At 45.0% G+C, this 25,761-nt stretch overlaps 2 protein-coding genes across 5 annotated transcripts; both read right to left on the bottom strand.

Annotated features, from left to right (window-relative positions):
• Nucleotides 1-25: 25 nt before the first annotated feature.
• slc7a6 (solute carrier family 7 member 6) lies at nt 26-7,370 on the bottom strand. Of its 3 annotated transcripts, XR_004611667.1 has the most exons (11): nt 7,269-7,370; nt 3,182-3,713; nt 2,958-3,083; nt 2,647-2,791; nt 2,437-2,560; nt 2,254-2,357; nt 2,034-2,130; nt 1,662-1,811; nt 984-1,167; nt 470-891; nt 26-378 (listed from the first exon to the last, which is right to left on the bottom strand). XR_004611667.1 is itself a non-coding variant. In XM_034558920.1 (10 exons), exons 1-10 carry the CDS (start codon nt 7,341-7,343, stop codon nt 824-826), a joined length of 1,605 nt encoding a protein of 534 aa, XP_034414811.1. In that variant the 5' UTR covers nt 7,344-7,370; the 3' UTR covers nt 26-823. The 3 variants fall into 3 exon arrangements, 2 of the variants coding, with proteins under 2 accessions (XP_034414811.1, XP_034414822.1); XM_034558920.1 differs by having other exon boundaries at nt 26-891; XM_034558931.1 differs by lacking the exon at nt 7,269-7,370 and adding an exon at nt 5,586-5,674 and having other exon boundaries at nt 26-891.
• On the bottom strand, nt 6,651-23,979 carry adgrg1 (adhesion G protein-coupled receptor G1). 2 transcript variants are annotated; one of them, XM_034558907.1, is made up of 15 exons: nt 23,579-23,979; nt 17,097-17,169; nt 14,309-14,574; nt 14,019-14,205; nt 13,714-13,759; nt 13,335-13,431; nt 12,107-12,232; nt 11,823-11,939; nt 10,582-10,624; nt 10,365-10,471; nt 10,093-10,208; nt 9,744-10,003; nt 9,555-9,654; nt 9,110-9,384; nt 6,651-7,701 (listed from the first exon to the last, which is right to left on the bottom strand). In XM_034558907.1, the coding sequence occupies exons 2-15, from the start codon at nt 17,158-17,160 to the stop codon at nt 7,574-7,576; spliced, it is 1,932 nt and encodes a 643-aa protein (XP_034414798.1). In that variant the 5' UTR covers nt 17,161-17,169; nt 23,579-23,979; the 3' UTR covers nt 6,651-7,573. The 2 variants fall into 2 exon arrangements, with proteins under 2 accessions (XP_034414798.1, XP_034414791.1); XM_034558900.1 differs by having other exon boundaries at nt 6,652-7,701; nt 9,744-10,006; nt 23,579-23,978.
• Between the last annotated feature and the right edge of the window lie 1,782 nt (nt 23,980-25,761).

Here is a 25,761-nt window from a genome sequence, read left to right as displayed (position 1 = left end):
TAAAAAAATAGCATCAGTTCAAAAATCCCTTAAAAATAGTTATTTAATAAATATTCAATAAGTATGTTCATATTAAATCAGACACTGAGTGCACAGTGACGATTATTGCATCTTTTTTCAACCAAAAATGCTTTGTGCTGGTTAAACAATAAATCCAACAACCAGCGATGATTTATGCAACATGTCACTAGACGGTCGGACCACTGGACCAATACCACAGCAGGGGAAAACTCAAATCCAAATCCACATCAGATGACTGAACATTGTGGAGAATTAGATATTTATTAATTGTCACGCAGATTGAAGCAAACTCAAAGAACAGGAAGGCCAGTGGAGTGGATTCAGCACACGGTTAACCCACCTGCAAATAGAAAGAAACTACCGGACAATAACATATTAAGACGATGACTTAAAGTCTTCACATAGCAGACAAAATATATATTCCCTTTTTTAAATTTTTTAAGCAAACCTTTAATTGTCGGCACATTCGCACACAACGTCTTTCAGCTGAAATGGATTTTGATCCAGACGATAAACAATGGACTTTCATCATTACCCGGTCCCTGTAAGATCTCACAGGCACGTACTGCTTAAAGGCTTGTATGCAAATGACCTGCGGCCCTAACAAGGGAGGGGTCACTGAAGAATCTCAAAGTGTCACAGTGTGCAGAGCAGCCGGAGTCTTTGAAAGTTCATGAATCCCGGGATCGATTCTGAGAGCGGCAGCACTTTCAGTTGTAAACAAGTCAGTGGACTCCGAGAGACAAAATGCTTTTTCCCTCCCTCGTCAAAGAAGATTCCTGAAGAGAATGCTGGATCCACGCTACTCACTCTTGTCCGTCTCTGTTAGAACGCAGTAGCAGGTGAACTGGGTGGTGTGAGTGAGAGAGCCTGCGGAGAGAGAGCACGTTAGCTGGTGGAGAGGCTGAAAGCGATGCCCCGTTTGCCCCCCAACATGGACAATAAATGTTTTAAAAACTCACGCAGTATCTTGGTGATGACGGGCGGCCGTTTGGACTCTGGCAGGTGGATGCCCAGGAAGTAGACGGGGACCCCCGACAGTGCGATGGCAATGCCGATCAGGGAGTTGACGGTGTCGCTGTAGAGCGGGACGGCCACCAGGAAAACAGTGCACAGGCAGAACACCACCGGGTAGAACAGAGACAGCTGGAGAGGAATCAGGAGAGGCTGATGGGTGGGTGGATGGATAGGTGGGTAGATGGGTGGATGGATGGATGGATGGGTGGGTGGATGGATGGATGGATGGGTAGATGGGTGGATAGGTGGGTGGATAGGTGGATGGATAGGTGGGTGGATGGATGGATAGGTGGATGGATAGATAAGTGGATGGATAGATGGGTGGATGGATGGATAGGTGGGTGGATGGATGGATGGATGGATGGATGGATAGATGGATGGATGGATAGGTGGATGGCTAGGCGAATGGATGGATAGGTGGATGGATGGATGGATAGGTGGATGGATAGGTGAATGGATGGGAGGATGGATAGGTGGATGGATAGGTGGATGGGTTGGTGGATGGATGGATAGGTGGATGGGTGGGTGGATGGATAGATAGGTGAATAGGTGGGTGGATGGATAGATGGATGGATAGGTGGATGCATAGGATTCCGACAGGTGAGTGTTCAAGCTGGTCTCACCTTGAGAGGTCTGGGTCGGTCCGGCTCTTTCCAGCGGAGGTAGATCTGGCCGGCGATGGAGAGGCCCATGAAGAACCAGTAGCTGAAGCTGTAGTAGTTGATGAGCTGGAAGACGTCTTCCACTGTCAGGTAGATCAGCGACATGACACACTGCACAGAGGAGGGGACGCTAAGTAAAAAACACTGCCTTCTAAATTTGTATTACCTTTTTATTTAGAGCTGCCAGATATTTTTAGTCCATATATACACTTTAGAATGGAAGTTAAGACTAGTAAACAAGAAGACTCCATCTTACACAGTTAACTACCATTAGGTGGAGTTTTCCTGCACTCCCTCCACCACAATCAACAAGCAATTGCTCCACTCCCTTACATTGAAGATCAGAGCCGGGATCGGGGTGAATCTCTGGATGTGGATCATGGACAGAGCGTCTGGAAGGTGACCCTCACGGGAGCCCACGAAGAACAGCCTGGACATGACAAACCTCCATTAAGAGGGACATCACCAAACTGCAACGTATCGGCCTTTTACACTCCTCTGTGTCTCTGTGTGTGCGTGTGTGTGTGTGTGTGTTTGTTTGTGTGTGTTCTACCTGGATGCAGCTATAATGGAGGCGTTAAGGCCTCCGTAGCAGGACAGAGCCACAGCGATGGGGATGGTCCAGCTCATCACGCCAAGGGTGCGATCTGCAAACGTCTGGGGAAGACACAGAAAGCGGTTTATAGCAGTCTCGGGTCCCCATCCCCTCCTCCTGTTACAGTCTGGTTGTACTCACCACTGCCACCGCGTCACTGGCCAGTATGGCGCTAACATCCAGAACGGCGTAGTAGGCCACGTTGGTGAGGATGTAGATGACGGTAACGATGGGCATGGAGATGGCAATGGCCAGGGGCAGGTTCCTGGAGCGACAGGACGGCGCATCATTATTGTGGTCGCTCAGCCTTTCTACGGGGGGGAGGAAATACCTCTCTGGGTTTTTAAATACCTCTCTGGGTTTTTGATCTCCTCTGTGACAAAGTTGAGGGTGTCCCAGCCGGAATAGGAGAAGAGGGCGGAGTAGAGTGCCAGCGCAATGTCCCCGGGGTCTGTGGACGAGCCCTGGAAGGACGACTCGAAGTTGGCAGTGTAACCTATGAGACAATGAAACGGAACAACATGTCTGCAAATGTTTCAATAAAGATTGTGGTTCCTGTGCCAGACTGCGTTTATTCTGCTGACTGGACGATATGCGTGACCTCGGGATTCTCCTGTAATTGTGTAATTCTTTTTAAGCCCCCGTGGAGGAACCCCGCTCACCTTTGCACATCTTGACGATGCCGGTGATGATGATGACGATGAGGGCTGCCACCTTGGCGTAGGTGAAAACGTCCTGCACGCGGGTGCCCCACTTTACGTAGGCGGAGTTGATGAATGTCAGTAAGCCTGGGGAGGGGGAAGGGGGGAGGACACAGGTCACTGGTGCTCCTGCAGTTGTGGGCAACAACGAGACAAGAAGGCGGCCACGGAGCAGAAGTACTTACATATGCATGCTGCGGCGATGAGCCTGCCAGCCGCGTATGGTGGCTCGCACGTGGGGTAGAGCGGCTGCACCAGGTAGTTGGCAAACGTGATGGCGATGACGGCCTGACTCGTGGGCTCGATGATCAGCAGTGACGTCCACAGGCGGATGAATGCGATGAAGCCGCCGAAGGACTCCAGGATGTACGCGTACGACGCCCCCGACTTGGTGATGGTGGTGCCCAGCTCGGCGTAGCAGAGGGCCCCCACCACAGAGAACAGGCCCCCGATGGCCCAGATGAGCAGCGACAGCCCGTAGGAGGAGCTGTAGATCAGCACGCCCTTTGGGGACACGAAGATGCCAGAGCCGATCATGTTACCCACGATCAGGCAGACCCCGTTGAGCAGCGAGATCTCCTTCTTGAGCTGCATGCTCTCCTTGGGGGGCTCCGGGGGCCGGGGGGAGCTGCCGTTCCTGGATTCCTCGTGGGCGGCCATGGTGCTGTTTGAGGACCGGCTATGGACACTGCGGTCCCTGGCAACCGTGGGAACAACCTGTCCAACAGATTGAGATGGAAAGAGTCATTGCTGGACTTGAGTATCGAGGAGAGCAGGGAAACATGGAGGTCTGGGATAAACCACAGAGGGGGTGAAATCAGCTCAAAATAGGAACAGAGAATGATGGGCGACTGTGGGTCAGTGGTCAGTGGTTAGCAGGTCCGTCTTTCATTCAGGGGGTTGGTGGTTCAATCCCCGCCCTAGTCGATGTGTCCTTGAGCAAGACACTTAACCCTGAGTTGTTCCCTGTACCTGTGTCTACGGTGTATGAATGTAACATGATTGTAAGTTGCTTTGGATAAAAGCGTCAGCTAAATGACATGTAATGTAATCAACAGAAACTGGATAAAGTACTACCTAATACAACTAGTCAAATGCCAGTAAAAGCTATTCCTTTACTTTTCTTTCAAAAAATAAACAAGCACATTAACTCAGATTGTAAACTCGATGTTCTGCAAGAAAATTCAAGGTTTAACTTGTGAAAATATGTAGCACAAGAGAGAAGCACTGAGGTCAGGCCAACCTCGGCCTCATGGGAAGTGAAAAGGTGGGTGGAAATAGACAATAATAATGAAATGTATTCTAAAAGGCATGTTATGACAGGCCTCCCTGTAGTGTATGCCAGAAGATTATGACCAAAAAAGATAAATTATTCAAACAAACAGACGCTGCATTAAAGGGGGCAGTGATGAGGCGACCGTGGGTCAGTCGTTAGCAGGTCCGTCTTTCAATCAGGGGGTTGGTGGTTCAATCCCCGCCCTAGTCGATGTGTCCTTGAGCAAGACACTTAACCCTGAATTGTTCCCTGTAGCTGTGTCTACGGTGAATGAATGTAACATGATTGTAAGTCGCTTTGGATAAAAGCGTCAGCTAAATGACATGTAATGTAATGTAATGTAATGAGGACATCTCCGCTGCTACTAAACTGCTGTGTGGTTACCGTTAACGTTGGGATCGGTCTATTTACTGGTGCTATGTCACATTATGTATTGGGAGACCCGCGAATGCCACATAATAAGGAACATGTAACAAAAAAATAAAAAACCTCTTAACGCAACAAAGCATCCCGGGCCGGCGTTTCCTCCGGTGTTAAGTTACATTGAACTAATGAACATGACTTCCGCGTAGGACTTTCAAAATAAAGCCCTAATGAAAACATTTTTTATTTTTATTTTAAATCTCTCGCTCTCAAACAGTGTTGTAATGAATGTCAAGTGGACTGTAACCTGTATAGAACAAACCCACATTGCGTGTCACATAACGGGCTGAACGGGCCCGCGAGGCAAATGGGAGAGCTGTGGTGCAATGACTTGACAGTTGCTGTTTCTTCTATTGAACATGACATATTAATATAATATATGCAGGCTCTTAATAAGGACAGGCACCGACTCTTACAACGTGAGGACGTTTCCTAGCTAGCATGACGCTACACTGAACTACCGTTAGTTCGGCTCGCTTATTCTGACATGGCTTTTTATCCTACTGCAGCAACCCAGACAGGCAAACACACACACATATATATATATATATATATATATATATATATATATATATATATATATATATGTAACGCATATCCTTTGCCCTAAATATAAAAACAACAACAAAATAAAATAAGAAGTGATGAATGGCTAATTTGGGCTTTCATTTTGAATGCGAACCTCCTGAACTCCGGTAGGATCCCGGCTACCTGCGGTTAACTTGTCGCGACTCGGAACGGACGGGACTTCCCTTTTGTCCCGGTGCCGTAACTGTTATCTAAACTCAGGTAACGGACAAGTCTACCGTCGGAAATGACACACGCGGACGTCCCGGTACGGCCGCCCCTTGCTCGGCGGCGACAGTGTTCCCGACATTCCCCGGTCCTACCTGTGCTGCTTCGCCTCTCCTCAGCGCTTTTTGACAGCGGCTTCCCGGAGCAAATGCATCCGTACGACCAGTCCCCGTAAACAGGCGGCCGCTGCTGCTCAGTGTGTGTGTGTGTGTGTGTGTGTGTGTGTGTGTGTGTGTGTGTGTGTGTGTGTGTGTGTGTGTGGGGGGGGCTATAGGAGCGTCCAGTGATGCGTTCGTATGGGTCGGGGATATTTTGAGAACACAACACTGCATTCTGTGTCGTTCATTATTTTCCTTTTTTTAAATGTGATGCTGTACTGAAAGTCAATATTATCTGAGACATATTTGAGCAATATGTTTCCATCACAGCTTCCTATAAGAAATGTATAAATACGGTTCTAAAGAAAACGTTGTGGTAAATAACAGAACACCACAGTGTACATTTTCCAAAAATGTCTAAAATATGTGCCATATCTGCCCGCATCACGTTCCCCTCCATACCATAAACAGGCCCATGTAATTAGAGCAGGCCTGCTAGGGGCATGGGGCAGAGGGGACGGGCCCCTGGACACTACGTTCTTTTATCATGTGAGTGAAGCATAAACAAAGATTTAGAGACACGCACAGACACACACACACACATACACACACATTCACACACAAAACGTGGGTTTTGCAGAGCACTCGGGTGCACAGAGTACAGTTAGTTCTGATACATGACAGGTAGGGAGGGACACATTGGAGGGTCTGGTTTCCCACCTCGGGTCAGTATTTACCAGGACAATAAAGATGCCCAGGAGACGCGTGCTTCGTTGGCTGCCGCTCCTTTCGAGGAGGGAACCACAAAAAGCTCCATTGAGTTGTTACGGAGGTATGGAGGGTGTTACGTGGATATTTCAAGTTCATTTGATTGCGTTGCTCTGCTTATTTGCCACCATGAGGGGAGGACATCAAATCTCATACACACACACACACACACACACACAGCTAAGGACACAATACAGGACTTGTTTCCATCGTAGGCCTTGATGTAAGGGGGGTCAATGTGCAGGACTCCAGGTATAAATAATGGTTCTCCTTGGAGCAGAGGAACAGCTGGTGAGCTCCCATATTTATGGGTCTGGGTGGAGGTCCCTTTGGCCTTGTGCGTCTGGGCCGGTTGGCAGTGATACACATTGTGCAAGAGAGGAAGCAGTCAGCACTAACATCTTGGAGAAGGAGCGGCAGATACATGGAGAGTTCTGGTCGCAAACAAGCTGTCATGTATTATGCAAATTAAAACCATACAAAAGACAATTCACTGAGCTATTTTTGTTTCATTTTTTAAAAAGATTGAAAATCTAAAGTGCTAAAAAGTAAAGTACAAATAAAAAAATAAAAAGCTTATCTAAGGTTATTCAATAATAATAATAATAATAATAATAATAATAATATATATATATATTTATTTTTTTCTTCTTCTTTACAGACAAAATGTTTCCCTGTCTGGATTCAAAGCTTAACTTTACATCCAGTTCATAATTTAGAATCTCAAATAAATTCTTTCCCTTCTCCACTGGACCGAGCCGAGGCCGTCTACAAATACAGGCTGTCCCAGAGAAGATGAATCAAGCAATCAAGTCCTTTTCTTGTTGAACCGCTAAGCGGATGGCGTTATTCAAATACTTCCAGCGAGGTGTTGATTCCATTTAGCTCATCTCCATCACAAACAACACTTACTGAAAAATAGATCCAACGTCTGATGAGAGATGACTGACGAATGCCATTTGCACCCACGAGGATGACTACGTCCATGACACTGGATGAGCTGGTGCTCCGATGAGGTGGAGCAGGACTGAGAGGCGGGGGAGGACGTACAGAGGGCTTGCTTCTCTCCAGCTGAAGACACAGCGAATCTACAGCGAACAGTTCTTCTCCATTTGGTCAGTGACTTTGATAAGAAGACTGTATTTGGTTTGTTTGTTGTTGTTTTTTACATAAAAAGCTTGAGTGCTGGAGCGTTGCCGTGCCAACGCAAAGTCCACCTAACTCTTCTCCGGTGCCTCGAGCATGTGTTGCCGGGTCGACCCGGTGCTGGTGCTGCCCAGAGCAGAGTCGCCGGCCTGCTTCCGCATCCAGTCCAGCATGTAGAACCGCAGCATCAGGAGGAAACCTGGGAGAGCAAGGCAAAAAAAACAAGAAATAAACCAAGGTTCAGTCACCCTCTTTGTTTTCTCTAGTTATCACTTTTTCAGGGTCAGTTGTGCACAAAAAGGTGGGAGTGGAGATTCAGTCGAGGCTGGCCTCAAATAGACATTTATTTTGTGTGACTGCAGCCGAACAATCGTCCAACGGGAGGAGCTAACATCATCCTTTTCCAAAACTAATCTGAGGTTGAAAGTATCATCTATCAAAATAAATAGTAAATCCGCCTTGCTTTTGAAACACATGAACCTGCACTGTAAAGATGTAAAATCTAAATAAATGAACCGACTAGGACTGATCTGGTGATGGCAGCGACCTGTCAATCACAAGGAAGTCATACATCCAGTGAGAAGTCATTTTCTCATAGTCATCTATACAACCAGACTTCTTTGTGCAATTAAAGGAGTCACCCCCTGCTGGTCAGTAGAGAGAATGCATGTTTGAAGACAATTCCACATCGGCTTCACTTTTCAGAACCGGAGGTTGCAGTCCTGTCTGGCCGGGGATCGAACCACCGAGCCACAGTCACCTTTTTACTTTTAGAGATAAACACAAATAATGGGTGTTTCTGTGGGACTACATAAATGCATTTGGAAGCTGGCCTCAATTTGTAAGTGTTTATTCTTTAATGAAAAATAGAACTTAGTTGTTCATTGTATCTGTGAAGATGCAGTTTAAAGAAATAATTCAACTGTTTCCTCTGGAAAAGTTTTTATGCTAAGCTAAGCTAATTGGCTCCTGGCTGCAGGTTTATATTTACCGTAAGGCCTGAGAGGGGGCATTGATCTTCTCATCTAAACTCAGCAAGAAAGCAAATAAAATGTCTCTCTTTACACGCTGAGTGGAATGTGTTGGAGCCTCCGGTTAGCTCATAATACACCACCCGCTTCCTTTAAAACTCAAATGTAACAACTTGTGGATCCTAAAACTGTCAAGTTGCCCACAGATAGAACATTCTCATACTGAACTACCAATGTGCAGCAAAAATAGGGTTAATAAGTTGAGCTTCTGGACTTGAATCTAAACCATGCACCCTGCATGAGAGGGGAAGCAGCTTTTCTTCTGATAGGCACCAGTAACAGGAGGCCTTGATTAACCACGGCCATTGTCTCATTCCCACACTGATACAATGGGCCGCTGGCTCCAGATACAGTCACCAATATCTGAGCCAACAGCCAACAAACCCCTGACTATATATAGTTCTGTGAAGGTGGTGATGATAAGATGATGATAACATTACACAAATATGTTGCTTGTGGCTTATTTTAAGTCTTTCTTTGGATCATCGGGATATTCTCCTAGGTGACAAAGCCGTTTAAAGTCTGGTGAAAACAATCTGGAGCGACTAACTGGCGCAGTGCACCTCGAACACGGACCTTGGAAAGAGTTGAGGATGCAGGAGAGGAAGAGGACGACGTCAGAGAGGAACCCAAAGTCCAGGAAGGTCAAACCCCAAGATGTCCCAAAGAGGCAGCTGAGGCCCCAGATGCTGAGAAAAGCCACGCGGTTCTGCCTCCATTCATCCCTGGTGCGGATCTCCCTGTAGACCAGGAAGAGCATCACGATGCCCGAGGACACCAGGAGGACCAGGACTGTCATGTTGGTGAAATAGTGGGCCAGCAAAGCCTCGTGGGTGTTTTTCATCCAGCACCTGGAAACACAAAATGCAGTCAGAGAGAGGGAAAAGCACGAATAAAATGAGATCTAATTTGTATTCCTGCTGAATGCTGAGTGTGACTTTACTGTGTTTTTATTTATACACAATCCAGGCACTGTTTCTCCACAGCGAATATCTTTGTCCTAATAATAATGCGTGCTTACATCCGATAAGGATTGGAGACGTCATCGCTTGGCACCACTTCTCTCAGTCCATAAATGTCACCGACTGCAGCCAGGATGATTACAGGAACGGCTGGGAGAGCTGGAAAGGGATTGTTACGCCTCCACACATTAACGTCACGTTCACCTTAAAGTGCCACAGAAAGAAATGTTCAACTTCATTACGCTCACCGAAGCCGACCAGGTTCCACACATAGGGCTTCGGGGAGGGGCTGAAAACCATGTGGACCAACCAGAAGGTGTGGAAAACCTCTACGCCCATCCAGGTGAAGGAGCTGAGCAGGGTGTAGTGGAGGCCCGCCCCCACCCAGACGCACACGCTCTCCCCTCCCGCATTGGCCAGGACCGCAGTGAAGAAGAAGAGCAGGTTGAGGAGGCCGAGAGACACGGCTAAGCCCAGGTGGATGGGTATGGACTGCTCCTTAGAGCGCCTGCTAGAGGGAGAGTGGAATGGAAATGAGTAGGTTAGTTAATAGTTCGTAAAAAATAAAGTGTGTCCTTTGATAAAAAGTAGTATTACCTCTTCCTGCAGAGGAAAACAATAAGAGCGACACAGCTGATCACAGACACGGCGCAGCCCAGAGATGTAATGGCGGTCAGGGCCAGGAGGTGGCGCACTGGGCGAGGCTCCATTTGCTGCAAAAGGCCCCCCCATATACATCAAAACACAGCTGTTTTCTGTTCCCATGACATGTGTGTGTGAAATCAGGTCTCTATGAGGACCTTCCTGGCTCATGCTCAGTACATTCATTTATCAATTCTCCGGTGTGTGTGTCGGCTGGCACGTCTTACCACCAGCACCGTGAAGTAAGTCAGATGGTTACAGAGGCACTCGGTGTGTTTTGTTCCTTTCTGTCGCGTCTCGCATCCATCTACCAACCAATTAACCAGCAACGAATCTGCACAGAGAAAATACAGACGTAAACATGCTTAATAATCATCTACGGGAGTAACAGCAAAATAAACAGGCATGTACATATGAATATTGTTTTTGTTAAAGGGTTCCAACCTTTCCTGGTGTCCCATGACACGCATTTCCTTGAATGCAGTTTCTGAAATAAAAAAGGAAAGGAGAGATGTGAGCTGTAATAACTTCCCATTCAGATGTTGCCTGTTTGTAAGTGAACAGCATTTCAGGTACTTTGAATGATGCAGTGGCTGCTACTGTAAACAGCCACATGAAGTACTTAAAGTTCCGACAAGAAACCTTCATTTTGTGTTGATTTTGCCTTTTTTTTAAAAGCGGTTTTGAAAGTCCCTTTAGAAAACCACTCATTTAACTGCAGCACTGACAGTCTGCTACAAGCAGTCAGGGTTCTTGTTCTCACGGCCCTCCCTTCCCTCCAGCGGGCCCAGCAATACAGCCTTTGCTCCTGGCCGGAGGAGGAGACGCTGCTGCCGCCGGGGGCTGAGCTCTCCTCCTCCCTCCGGAGCCTCCGGCTGCAGGTCTAAGGCAGGACTAGTCTTCAGCCTGAGCTGAAGGATGTTTCCCGGAATCCGACCGGGTGGCACAGATGACAATAACTGTATAGAAACAGACAATCTTCTGGCTGATGGTCTAGTTTATGTTTGTAGGTCATATAGGGTCATCGGCATTACACTGAGACTGTCTCGTAACCAGTTAAAAGTTCCTCACAGTCTGGCCTCCACACCACCACAGAGAGTTTCAGTCCCAGTGAAATAACAACTGCAGGTCAGGCATGACTGGTGCTTTTCTATGTGTGCGTGTGCATTGCAGAGGGGAAGCAACAGACTGTCGTAAGCGTATGAGCAAGTGCTGTCTGTGTGTTCTCTGTGCTCACGAGGGAGAAAGCTCCAAGCAGACGTCACAGAGAAGAAATGGAGTTTGTGAAAAAGATGTGGACCATCAAAAGTATTTATATTATTTAATTTGAATGTACAAATATTAGTTCACTGTATGTAGCAGTAAATGCTTGCTACATTTTGGATGGGTGTGTTTTTAGCATTGAATGTGTTGTAACTCTGTTATGTCGTTCATTCTGTTAACATGACTTCTCCCTGTGAAAGGTTTATCTGAACAGATGTGAGCGTCCAACAACAGAGGATGTCGTACAGATTGTAAAGCCCTCTGGGACAAACCTGTGATTTGGGATTTTGGGGTACACCAAATAAATTTAATTGAAAAAAATATATATTTAAACCAGTTTCCAGTATCGAATATGAAAAATCGAATGTACAATTGGACACGGTCACAGACACAATGAAGGCACAAAAAGCACACAAACTTACAGGTATGATGTCATGGTGAAAGTCAATTATGATTGGCTGAGATAGATTGGCAATGACCTCGTTCTCGATGCTGATTCCCACCACAACGTCAATAATCCTGACGTCTTTGTGACCCTCCTGGAACACACACACGCACATTTTTACCTGTCCGCTGATACAATACAGCCCACGTATTTATACACAGTATTGAAGTATTTCAGTCAGTAAAACTGGTGCTTGGATAAAGAAAAATGGCCGACAGACGTGTGTCACGCTGGCCTATCTGAGGGCAAACGGATCCTTACCTGGAACAGGAAGTTGTTTTTGAAGAAAGTGCAGACGACTCTTCTGTTATTTTTTGCAGCTTGCTTCAGAGCGAGGGGGAGGTGGACGGTGGTGGTAATGGACTCTGCGCGTCCACCTTTGGTGGGCTATATCACGGAGTAAACCAAGAGAGGAGAGAGGAGAGAGGACCACTGCACTGTTAGAGACGGCGCACCAGGGTTTTGTGTCGACTCTCAAGTCGATGCGTGGAAAGAGAGCTGGAAAAGCACTGCCCGCCAACCGGCTCATCACGGGGCACCAACTCCCCATCATCCCATCAAATAGCATGTAGAAACAGTGTCAACAAAGTAAAATGTGCCCCTTGTTTTGTAGAACCGCCCTGCTGCTGCGCCCCATGCTGTCACATAGGGGTGTAATTACTGCAGTGGATCTGCATGTGGATTGCCGGGCGCTCACACACACACACAGGCCCTATTTTAAGGCAAAAATGTCAGCTATCAAAATCCTTCCTCTACTTGTCAGTGAAACGCTGCCATCGTTTGCTTTTCATGTGGTTCCCCTCTCACCTATTTTCCTCCACTGAATCACCACCACCCCAGACTTGAATGAAACAGTTTAGGCAGCTACTCATTCACTGGGTTAAACACTTGCTATAAAAAGGAGCCCCTGATTAAAGAAAATGGACCTGGAAAAACACAGCAGTGTGGCAGCATCCTCAGTTGAGCTGCTTCATACTGTGCAGCAGCGAGAGGAGGTGGTGGTGGTGGTTGGGGGGGGGGGGGGGGGGGGGGGGGGGGGAGAGGTCCTTTGAGTGAATCAATGAACTCTGAATGACACAAAACTCTCCATCTCTAAAAAAAACATTTGAACTTTTGATTTCATCTTTGTAGCAGCTGTGACTAGCAACAGGAAGAGTTGTCAAGTCACTTAATTAAAAGACAAGCAGTGTTCGGATCCCTTCTGCTTATTAGACATTGCATATTCTGTGGTTCCAGCAAAATGTATACGCGTGTTACAGTTTCTGTTTGTGTCGCAGAGGAAATGTGCTTGGCTTCCGACGACACAGCTAAAAGGCACCAAACAGGGAACAGGTGTGGTCACAGTCGTGCTGATGTGGCCTGTCGGCTGTTCTTGACTTAAGAAACACAAGTTTATACATCGATGTTGCAAAATAGAACCGGTGGTGAGGTTGTTTTTCTCGACTGTTGTTTGAAAGGGTGAATTATTTTGTGTGCGTGTTATCCTTACAGGCGCCGTGACGTTGTAGCTTCTGAAATCCTCCATGTCCACCTCAGAGCTGCGAGCGCACGGATGCTTCATATTCCCGACGGCCGGGGACATAGTCCTACACACACACACACACACACACACACACACACACACACACACAAAGTGAAATTGTGGCTTCAGAGGGTTTTCAAAAAGAAGCCCGGGTATTTTTGTAAACCCCCCGACCCCCCTAACTTTAGCTTCTTGTTTGTAGTCAAAGTTCCCTGGATTACATAAAGCGTGCTTACATGAAGTGGTTTTGGCAATTAAGACAAAGTCATGTGGAAAAGGATGTGATGATAAAAACTGTGATGGCATTTGAGAAAAAAGAGAGAGAGAGAGAGAGAGAGGAAATTACATGTTGACTCGGGTGGATCCCTGGCTCTCTTGATCACATAATGCTTCTGCAAAAAAATAAGGAAACAAACAACTCAGTTTTGAATTTGATACTTTAAACTGTGACACTTCACCAGAAATCGTCTTTTCATTGAGTTCTGTTTGAATGGAGTCTTACATGCATGTGACTGCACCGAAGGATATTTTAACGATCAATGTGGAAACAGTGACTTGTAGGAGAATAACGCAGAGAATCAGTGGACCCTTCGTCCTGCTAAATCTATTCCATTTACACATGTACTGTGAATCACATTCGTTCTCCCTTACTGTAGTCAATGGGTTCTCCTCTGAACTTGTAGGCTGTCATGATTTTGTCCGTGATCGCATCGTTTTTGACCCTGCCATTGGCGATGCCGTAGGGTGCCTCGGGTGTGTTGTTACCGTGAGTAAGATCAGTGCAGCAGGAGCCCTGCAGGCTGGCGGGCCAGCACAGAGTGAGGTTCTTCCCTCCGACCTGTACAGCGAAAGAAGACCAAAAGCAACGCGCTTTAAAAAGGCAGGGAACACGTTGTCATTGTTAGCTTTGAGATGTTCCACTGCATGGGAGCTCCTTTTACCTGCAGCTTCAGCTGGTCCAGCAGTGGCTCCCAGTACAGACAGAATGGAGTTTCCTCCTCGGAGTCGAGGCCGAGCTGCTCGAGGGGAATCACTTCAGACCGCCTGCACTGTGCTGTGATCTTCCCTTCGACATACAGAGAGCTCCGATCTGCTAAGATGGAGATCTCACTGCAGCCCGGGGAGAGGCTGATATTCAGGCTCAGGGAGCCCCTGACGTGGCGCCAGGTCCCACAAAAAGCGAAGTCGATGTCATTTTTACTTGAACCTGAAGGAGACAACAAGGCACACACTGACAAAAGGTGGCTCAGTGTTTGGTTTCCTTGAAGGATAATGTATTAAAATCTTAAGAAAGTTGCTTTGACGTTCCTTCATAACTACCAGAGATTCATTAATTTTGTTGTGAAAAAGGTCACAAACATTTCATTATTTGATGTATGCTACATGCTAGAGGGATTTTTATTATAGTCCGGGGTTTGTCGGTAACTAGCAAAAACATTAACTTTGAATCAAGGCCCCTTGTGGAAACCAGGAGGAAATGGCTTGGATTTGCCCCATATGGCCAACATGAGAAAATGGCGAAATCTGTTATAAATAATGTTAAATAATTAAAAACTCAAAGCTTTAGATTGAAAGCCTGATATTACAGAACGCATGCTTCTGTACTCCAATGGTTGTGGGATCAATAATGTTATTCGTCATTCAGGATCTGTATTTTGTCTAGTTTATTATAGACCTATAATAATATTAATAGGAGCTGAGGAACAACATTTTGAAAAAAAACACATGTAGGCCAATTCATACAGTGGTTTAAATTAAATGAAATAAAAAAGCCGAACATGTCTCTATTGAGGCACAAGGGTTAAAATACTAAAACAAACACTGTGTTTTACACACAGAAAACATTATTATTCCCTCCAGTTAATCCAGAATGCTGCAGCTTGTGAACTAAGAAAAGAGATCACATTACTCCTGTATTAGCTGATCTGCACTGGCTCCCTGTAAAACCGAGAGTCCTAAAAAGTAGGATGGGAGCCAGAGCCTTCAGTTATCAAGCTCCTCTTTTATGGAACCAGCTTCCACTTTCAGTCCGGGAGGCAGACACAGCCACAGACACAGACACACTCATTTAAGAACAGACTTAAGACTTTCCTCTTTAATAGTGCTTATAGTTAGGGCTGAATCAGGTTTGCCCTGGTCCAGCCCTTTGATATGCTGCTTATAGGCTGCTGGGGGATGTTTTAGGATACACTGAGCACCTATCTCCTCTTCTCTCTCTCCTTATGGATGAATTTACATCTCTTCATTGCACATTACTAACTCTGCTCCCTCCTCTGAGTCTTTGTGACTTCACATCTCATAGGGTCCATTGGACCTGGCTGTGTCTGAAGCTGGTCCTGGGTCCTTGCCCCTGCTTCCTGTATCCAGCCCCTTGCCTAGACCTGGCCTCCTTCCCAATGGCCCTGCTTCCTTCTCTGTGCATCCTGCCTCTGTAGCCCTGTCCCCTGCCATGGCCCTGCTGATGTTCCCCCCCTCCTCTCTTCCTCATTCTGTTTCATGTATTGTGGAAATCTGAATCGTGGTCCATGCCTACTACCCATTCATAATTTCTGTCGTATTCATTGAATGTGTTGTAACTCTGTAATGCTGTTCATCTGTACACATCCAATGTGAGGTCCTGGGACAGGGATGTTGTATGTGTACAGATTGTAAAGCCCTCTGAGGTTATTTTGTAATTTTTGATTTTGGGCTATACAAAATAACAAAAATAAACTGAATTGAATTGAATTATTATAATAATTTATATTACAGATTCTGTGCATACACAAGTGCAGAATTCAACTTAAATACACTACCGTTCAAAAGTTTGGGGTCACTTAGAAATGTCCTTATTTTTCAAAGAAAAGCACTGTTTTCTTCAATGAAGATAACATTAAATTAATCAGAAATACACTCTATACATTGTTAACGTGGTAAATGACTATTCTAGGTGGAAACGTCTGTTTTTTTAATGAAATATCTACAGAGGTGTATAGAGGCCCATTTCCACAACTATCACTCCAGTGTTCTAATGGTACATTGTGTTCTTAGAAGACTAATGGATGGTTAGAAAACCATTGTGCAATTATGTTAGCACAGCTGAAAACAGTTATGCTAGTGAGAGAAGCTATAAAACTGCTGCAAATGGAGCATTCTTTGATGAAAGCAAAGTTTGAAGAACAAAATTAATATTTCAAATAAAAATCATTATTGCTAACCTTGTCAATGTCTTGACTATATTTTCTATTCATTTTGCAACTCATTTGATAAATAAAAACACGAAATTGTATGGGTGACCCCAAACTTCTGAACGGTAGTGTATATATAGATATAAATCTGCGTGGGGACTCACAGTCTGTACTCTTAAGAGTTTGGGCACAGAAGTCTCCCTGACCCTTACTGGAGCCCACACCCTTCTCACTACAAGTGGGATTGTTTTTCTTTTGTATCAGCAGAATACAATCAACCTATTATGAAATATTAATTTAGCATACAACTGGGTCTTTAATGACACAGTTTGATGACAAATATATGTTATGCGGTTACTTATATATTATGTCCGTAAATAAGGACAAGTTATAGCCGTTTCAAGTCGTTGAGTTTTGTCTCTTTGGAGTTTTTAATCATACGTTGTGATTAATTGTTGTTGTTTTTTTACATAATCAACACAAGGCTAAAAGAGCCATACAGATTAAGATTAACATTTTTAGAAGCCTTGAGTTTGTTTTTGTCCCAGTCTGGTTATCTTACCTGTAGAGAGGAGGATGATGAAGACGAACACCCCCCTCAGATTGGCTGTCAGCCGGGGCTCCATTGGTAATAACTGCGTTGGGAAACAAAGAGAGAAATGCGGTTGTAAAAGAGGAACACGTCTGTATCGCTTCTCTGTCAGTACAGCAAATTGGAAGGGGGGGTTAGACACAAACACAAACGTATCTCTCACGTTATTTCTATGAGCAAACACACATCCGACATAAAACAAACAGTCCCTATCTGGAGGCCGCACAGGTTGGACATAACACACTTTTTATTATTTCTTTAATGATGCTATTGTTACCCAGACGCCTGTTTTGTTATCTACATTCTCTTATCAATGAATACCAATGAGTTCCTGCTCAAAATACACACACGGACCTCTCTGTGCTGTTATCAATGGAAACAGTCTTTCCCCTTCAACTGGCGTGCCTCGGGTGTGTTGGCGTTACATTAATTGGATAAAAAGAGAAGACTGTAAGGATTCCCCTGAACAAATAAATAAATCACCTAACATTACGTGAGACTTCCTAAGAAGCATGTTGCTCCACAGACGTGTGGCAATTAACCACACTGACACATTTTTATCATTTTGGGTTTCTACCAGACTCAGTCCAGACGGCTGTTATCGCCCACACCTCGCAACTTCAAAACACAGCGAACAAACGCTGCGTCTGTGACCGTGTGGCGTAGAGATGCAGATGCTGATTTGGGATTTTGAAGGGTGGGGGTGGGGGTGGTGGTGAAGGGGGGTGTGGGGAGAACAGAGCAGTCACGGTTGTCCTGACCTCAACATCACAAGACGGGAAACCGGTGGAACCATAGACACAGCAGAAAGGAACAGCAACAGACCAGAAAAAGACAAAACTATACAGAGAGAAACCCATCAAGCTACAAAGTCTGGGATGGGGGGGGGGGGGCGGGGTCAGTTGTCTATTTATAACGATGGACTCTGAAACACACATCTGATACTCGAGAAGGACCTGAGCCTTGGACAACCACTCAGAGACAGACTCATAAACAAACACACCGCACACAACAACAAAAACAGGACATTGAGCAACACAGAGCAACGATGGCGCACTTTAACGGATGACGGGAGCTCGCGTGGACATTTTCAACAAGTTCCGTATTTCACTGTGATCGAACCAATTCAGGGAGCGATGTCATAGGTCAGCAGCGCTCTCGTCGACCTCCCGGGTGACTTGCCAACCTTTTAGCTGGTGTAGTTCTTGCGGGTTAATTGATCTGAGAAAAGCAATCTTTCAACAAGCTGTCTGCTTGCATCCAGCCAAATGTACAAACCGTCTCACTGACATTTTGTGCTGAGAAGATAAACAGAGAAGAGATCGTTGAACGTAAGCAGCAACATAATAACATGGGAGACATTGTTGGACAATAACTTGCAGCAGGTTTTACATTTTTGTTTAACTTCATCTTCGTGAAGTCGGGGGGTAAATATGTATCAATCCAACATAAATACAGCCTATGAACATAATATATTCTGGCTTTGGGTTACTAGAGCCAATATAAATACTGTAAATACATTGGATCCATGTTTAAATCATTAAGAGGACCATGTGTTGCTCTGTGGTCATCAGTCTTCTTCATTACAAATTGCTAACGTGCATTTGGAGCATGCAGCTTTGACACCCGGCTTGCATCAGACGGTTTTAAGCTCCGAGTCGACTTCTCGGATCGGACTCATTCTGGTTCAGGATCGATATGAAAATAGTACACAGCATACATTGACGGCACTGGAATATTCAATGTAGTTGCTCGGTTGCAACTGACACTGTTGTAGAATTATAGTTTGATCATTTCCATGACAACCAAATTGACAACATAAATAAATGAAAGTGAAACACTATAATAAAACATGACAGAGATCCCTTTCACTTCTGTTAAAACACCCGCCCGTGTGAAGCTGCAACATCTTTATATTTGACACGCCATCACTTGGATGCTTTGTGGTTTTGGCACTTCCCTTTTCTGATAATTCAAGGGCTTCAATAAAAAAGCTTGGTGAAAAAGCCAGAACAGTGTTCTGACACATAGTAAACCCTTCTTGAAGGATGTCCTGGTTTTAGCGAGGGAGAGAGTGACTTCCCCCGTGACCAATATCATGCCTCAGCTGCTCAGAAAGCTCAGTGGCAAAGAATACAATAGTTTATTGTTACTACTTATTTAATATTATTAGAATGAGGCTCATAATTGTCTCTCAACAACCAAAAGAGTGCCGACAGCCCAGGGGCCTACACGTGTGGTGGCGGTCTATACTCTGTCGTGCAGAGATTTGCTGTGGTTGCGCCATGGCCCAGACAGCCCTTCACAAACCTACATATCACGTACAGGCAGGCTGCAAAAGCACACTCAATTTGCGACGTCAATATGTATTTCGTGATGTAATAATACAAATTCGATTCATACATTGTCACATTCATGTAATGTGTTTATGTAACTTTGTAATGCTGTTCATTCTGTACACATGACATCTATTGCTTCTGTCCATCCGGGGAGAGGGATCCTCCTCTGTTGTTCTCCTGAAGGTTTCTTCCCTTTTTTCCCTGTCAAAGGTTATTCTTGGGGAGTCTTTCCTGATTCGATGTGAGGTCCTGGGACAGGGATGTCGCATGTGTACAGATTGTAAAGCCCTCTGAGGCAAATTTGTAATTTGTGATATTGGGCTATACAAAAAAAAATTTAATTGAATTGAATTGATGCAAATAGTTAATTCTTGAACTTGGAAATCAGCTGATGGAGTTAACTCTCTGGTTAATGACTCAGATTGTTCATCATGAGATCTGAGCACGGCCAGATGAGAAAAGTTTTTTTGTGATTTTCTTTTTTGTTTCTTTTAATGTCAGAAACTGTTTGTAGATAACAATTGATTGGGAATGTCTATTTCTTTTGTTTTTTACAAATCCAGATAAATAAATACCTGTAAAAGTAAAAAGTAATTCATCAACTTGATGGTAAAGAGATAGCTTCCTCAGTATAAAAACACAGCGATGGCTTCAGTTCTCTAGAATTGTTCGAGAGATGGTGAGAATGTCCCCAACCCCCAAGACAAACCCCTTCTGTGTACATGCACATGTGCCCAACATGTAAAAAACATAATTTACAGTGTTTCCACTTCGTAGCGTTTATGTATGGCTTGAAAACAGAACTTTACTGACAGCTCAAACCATTATAAACTCCCTCTCTAGACTTACTGAACTGACGTGTAAGCTAACTCTCTCTCTACCTCCACACCCTCTCTATTGTCCCTGTGTGGCGCCCAGGCATCAATTCAGCACAAGAATTTCCCCCTTTCTTTCACTTCCCAGCTCTCGTGTGTGTGTGTGTGTGTATATGTGTGTGTGCGCGCGTGTGTGTGTGTATGTGTGTGTGCGCGTGTGTGTGTTTGTATATGTGTGTGTGCGCGCGTGTGTGTGTGTATGTGTGTGTGCGCGTGTGTGTGCGTGTATATGTGTGTGTGCGCGTGTGTGTGTTGTAAAAAGGCACAGAGCAAAGACTGGTATAATATGAACCTGCCTCACTGCACTCGTCACTCCCCCGCATTTACAGGAGGATACAGAGCCCTTGTCACGCTAATGCTCGCATAACCTCCAGCAACCCACGCACGTGTGAACGAGACAGGCCACAGAGACAGATGTCTCAGTCTTGTCGCTTTGCGTTTTCCAGTAAGAATTACCCGCGTGTCGACTTCCCATCGCTGCATGGCGTCATATAGGGGTCTGACTCACACCGTCTTGTTTGATTTTGTGCAAAGTAGAACTTCGGCAGCCAAAACAATGGTTGACACAGACGGCAGAGAGCGGCCCACCAATCAGCTCGGAATAATGTCTGAGCCATTTTATGGAGCTGTCGAGTTTTTAATTTTCATCTTTAGCCACAGCTACTGGATGTATTACCATGACATGACTTTGGTCACCACCCACAGACTGTATACACGACGTCTGACGAGGACGTAGTCATCCGACATCACCCGTCGTCTTGTTGACTACAGTTGGGGCGACTGTGGCTCAGTGGTTAGCAGGGTCATCCTTCAAGCAGAGGATCGGTGGTTCGATCTCCGGCTCTATCCCCGTCTCTGCTAGCCCATTTTGATGTGTCCTTGGGCAAGACTCTTAACCACAAATTGCTCTCGTAGCTGTGACTATGGCGTGTGTGCGAATGTTAGTTAGTCCTGATGTGCAGGTGGAACCTTAGCTCCTCCCATCAGGGTGTGAATGGGTGAATGATGTCATGTAGTGTTAAAGTGCTTTGAGTGGTTGGAAGACTAGAAAAGTGCGACATAAGTACAGGTCCATTTACTATTACAGTTTAGAAGCCTTGAGTTTGGGCATTTTGGCCATCGCCATCTTGTTTTTTTGCAACCAGAAGTGACACTAGGGGGTGTACAACCAAACAACATTTTGAGTCCACCAAGTGGTTTGTTGGATTTTACGACCCCAAAGAAAACCTGGAAACCTGTCTTCTGAGTTCCGTGCTATTGTTAGCATGTTAACAAACACTGTCGCACACAAAGTTAATGTCATGTTTTCTCTGACTGCTGTTCATGTCTGCTGCTGACTGCTCCGCTGTTCGACAAAGTGTCCGTTCTGCTGGTGCTTATCGTGTCAGTTCTCTCTTGGAATGAGTTGTTGCTTGCGCAGCATTTCAGCTGACATATCCTGACATTATCTTGCAACCGCGTTTACAGTAGATTGATGTTGCAGTTTGGATTTTGTCCCGCGGGTGTCTCGGTTTGCATTCGTCCCACTTGCTCTGCAAGCAGCAGAGGGAGGGAGCAAAGAATGCACACGGAAGAGTAATTCAAGGAACAAAAGCTGCTCTTTGTTGTCAGGCCTCCGAGCTGAAGTGACAGGGAACGTGAATAAGGGTCAAAGATCACTGGCTGCTTTGGAGGCTGTTTAAACCAATGGCTAAAAAGGCACACACAAACAGCTCTAGCTCTCTGGACAACACTGACAAAATGACAGGGAAGCAACATATATATTTTAAAACACGACCTTGACCAAACAGGTCAGAAACAAAGTCTCTTCCCATTTTTTCCCTCTGAAGAAACACGCTGACCTCATTTGTCTCGTTGCCAAAGCCGCTGCTGTGAGAACACTGCACTCTGCCACACTGTGTCGATTCGCTGCTGCCAACACGGCTACGAGATAAGATATGTGCTTGTCTTCCTGAGGAACAATGCGAGAAGCAACTGGCATTCTTGTGTCTGCTGTTTTAAGCGTTGATTTAAAAGCATGTTGCGTTCGGAACTGCGAGTGAAAAGCGGAAAAAAGGTCACACACCGAGCAGCTGAAAGTGAGTCTAGTGACATACAATTGATAGTGTTCACAATAACTCTGTACTTCCTCTTCACATCAGAATGCAGCAAGCCAACCAAAAACTGCAGCACCGTATCGACTTGGAGACTGGATGTAATGTGTAATGTTCCCGAGGCTACTCTTTGTGTTCAGAACTTGCATTCTTTGCCAAAGCGCCGGAGAGATGCACGTTTTGTGTTCCTTTATCTAGATCTTGCCGTCCTCCATAAGGAAATTGGAGGAGCAGGTGGAATGCTGCAGATATGTCCTTGGGGCGCTGTGAATAAATCAATATAACAACACACACACACATGCTCAGACAACAGCCAGCATGTTATTAGGGCCTAATTCACCCCCTGTGTGGCCTTAGGTGTGGGTCACTGGGTTTAGTCTGCCATCAGGGGCTTTCTTTTCCTCATTATGAAAAGTGAAGTCAGCACAACGAAGAAGGGGTTTCTGCAATGAGTCACTCATCCTTTGCAATATTTGTATTTCAAGCAACGGGGTGTTAAGAAAAACTCCACCATTGTCATCTGTTCATTTTCAGTGCTCATCTGATCTGCGTGGTTTACGGATGTTTAAACTGGTGCAATGCCCAGGGTCCTTTTAAGGATTTTTTTGTGTGTTAGTGAGGTCTTTGAAGGCGCTGTCAGGAAACCACATGCTGGTAGAAGAGCGAGGTCGAGCATCTCTGACTTTGGTGTCTCTTTGTCAACACCATAAACACGAACACCAACCTCTTGATGAAGGGAACAATAATACACAACACCATGGTACAACCCTTTCACTGTAAATGAGGATAAAGATACCTTCATGACCCCAGCCCCAGAAACATGACACGATAAATGAAAACACCTTATTTTCCGAATAAATAAATAAGATCCATGGGATTATAGCGATTTAGCACCAACAATATATATATATATATATATATATATATATAAGCACCACTTATCACTTTTAAATTGTGCTATTATATATATATATATATATATATATATATATATATATATATATATAATAGCACAATTTAAAAGTGATAAGTGGTGCTCGTCATACTTAAAAGAAATGCTAACATGTAACATGTATTGTAGAGCCTAGCAGGTTCACAAATGTAATGTAACGTTAGTGTTGTGTCCTCGGGGTGTGGAGCCTCACCTTTGAGGACCTGTCAGCGGTGGAGGGTGTCTCTTCTCCCCCTACAATACTTTCTGAAGCCTCCGGTTAAAGCTTCCACCCACTGTTCCACACAAACTGGACCCAGGAAGAAGTAGCCTTCGCGTTACACCCCGCGGGGACCGCCGTGGAGGGACGCTCTCATTCAGTCACCCACATAAAAAGACTGAGATTGGCCAAAGAGAAAAAGAAAAGAAAAAAAACACTTAATTCGCGTCCACTTGCTCTTCCTCGGGTTGTTTCTGACGTCTTAAATGCGCTCAAGACGGCTGGAGATATATATTTATATATATTGTTTAATGGGAAATTCCAAAGAAGACGCCGGGCTGAAGCGTTGACTGCGCTCGCGGACGGATTGAAAGCCGGACTGAGGCGCGAGAACGCAGCATGCAGTCAAGGCAGCTCGAATGAAAGGAGCTCTGCTTCCGGTTAGGATTTTCACAATGCAAAATATAATACTAACAGGGTGGGAACTGTAGACATCTGCTCAGATAACTTGTTTTTTTCAGTTTTTTAAAATTTTATTTAATATTCCCTCCGGTCCAGACACGTTTGCGTACTTGAATGGGTCGGCTGTAATGTTACAGATTTAACACTAGTTGCCCCACCATTGTATACAGCGTGTAGCCTGCATGTATCTTCACTGCACCTGACTACATACTCCCTTGTTTAGCAAAGGTGTAACCTATTCTTTAACAACTACATTATTAGGCCAATTCAATTGGTCTAAAGTGCACTTTCACTCCTTTGGTTTTTTTTTGGTAAAAAAACATTACGCCTTTATTTTGCAGGCAATGTATTTTCCTGGTTATATTCTGTTGTCTTCTCACTTGACGGCTGTCGCGTAACAAGGTGTGAAACGGGAGGTCAGGCGGAGGTACGTGGGTCTGGGAGCATCCGGGAGGGGGTGGAGTCTGTTCACTTTCCAAAGCCACTCTCAACCCCAGAAGTAGACGCCTCAGCATTACATTGCAGTGATTGTTTAGTGAAGACCTACCCATTTATGTTATTGACCCCTTTCACATTCTATAATTCCCCAACATGCATGATGTTCCAACTCCGTTCTGTCGAGGCCCTTGGGTTATGTTAAGAGCTCAATTGAATTCAGGATGTTGCAGGTTCCCAAATAAGTGCTCCATGAGTGCCTGGACACTTTCGGAGTTATCACAGTGGAACATGTTAACATCGTTAACTCCAAAAGCCTTAGCAGTGTGCGTGACGTAACAGCCTATGTTTATTTCTTTTTTCTGTGACATTGATATCAGATAATGTTGGAGCTCCACTACTTCAATGCCACAGGCAGCTGGCACACTTACAGGTTTCAAATGTGACCACAAAACCGCAGCTTTGTCTAAGTTCGGCTTTGAACCAAAAAAACAAGCAAAACTATTGCTTCCGAAAAACAAGCATCGACTACACAAAACCCCGTTGGGAGAAGTGTGAAATCCCGTGTGAAAACAGTGTTTACTAGTCAAATAGCAACAAGTCTTAATGGAGAATTGAAACTTGCTGTCAGCTTCATCTCAGATTTTGCTTCCTTTCATGACAAAAACCCAAACAGAATCACAAACATCACTGGGACCCGTTAAACACTGCACATTGTGCATGGCATTTCCTGTTATTTCACGTATAGCAGTTTGTTCCTGGTCCTCTCTTCGTCACCATTTTCTCGGGCCACACAGCTTTCCATTAGACATTGCAGTGGACATTATGGATCGGCTGCCACATTAATAGATTATATATACTTTATTCATCTTCAGGGGGAAATTTCTTTGTTGCAGCAGCAAACATGTTTACAATATATACAATACAATATAATAAAAACATTAATTTCTGATATGAGAAGATATGATGCTGACATGAGCCAACAAAGTCTTCTGGTCTTTGGAGTCCTGAAGTAAGACAACTGGCGAGGAAGGGCATTTTCTTTTCTTTTTTATAAGACCTGTGCATATATTTGTATTCTGCTTTGCACAAAAGTATCCGTGGGTTGAAAACACAGGTTAATGTTTAAGCCCAGGGCGTTATCTCAATGTCATTGTTCATGCTCACCCGGCGATTTAAAGCACATTTACCACCAACAACTTCAACACTCTAGGCTGATATCTTTTTCTGTAAAGAAGAAGAAAAAGAGGGGGGTTGGGGAGGTGGTGAGAGGAGGGGGT

The sequence above is a fragment of the Cyclopterus lumpus genome, chromosome 3, assembly GCF_009769545.1.
Source record: "Cyclopterus lumpus isolate fCycLum1 chromosome 3, fCycLum1.pri, whole genome shotgun sequence".
NCBI classification, from domain to species: domain Eukaryota; kingdom Metazoa; phylum Chordata; class Actinopteri; order Perciformes; family Cyclopteridae; genus Cyclopterus; species Cyclopterus lumpus.
Note: the sequence above shows the minus strand (reverse complement) of the source record. Positions and strands in the feature narration are given on the sequence as shown.

Coding starts and splice junctions, on each gene's coding strand:
- adgrg1 (XM_034558900.1), bottom strand. CDS start 17,160: ATGGAGCCCCGGCTGACAGCCAATCTGAGGGGGGTGTTCGTCTTCATC. Junction 11,940..12,106: donor AAAACAACTTCCTGTTCCAG/GTAAGGATCCGT, acceptor TGTGTGTTCCAG/GAGGGTCACAAAGACGTCAG. Junction 10,625..11,822: donor TTCACCATGACATCATACCT/GTAAGTTTGTGT, acceptor TTTTTATTTCAG/AAACTGCATTCAAGGAAATG.
- slc7a6 (XM_034558920.1), bottom strand. CDS start 7,343: ATGGACGTAGTCATCCTCGTGGGTGCAAATGGCATTCGTCAGTCATCT. Junction 3,714..7,268: donor GACGTTGGATCTATTTTTCA/GTAAGTGTTGTT, acceptor TCTGTTGGACAG/GTTGTTCCCACGGTTGCCAG. Junction 892..983: donor CGTCATCACCAAGATACTGC/GTGAGTTTTTAA, acceptor CTCTCTCCGCAG/GCTCTCTCACTCACACCACC.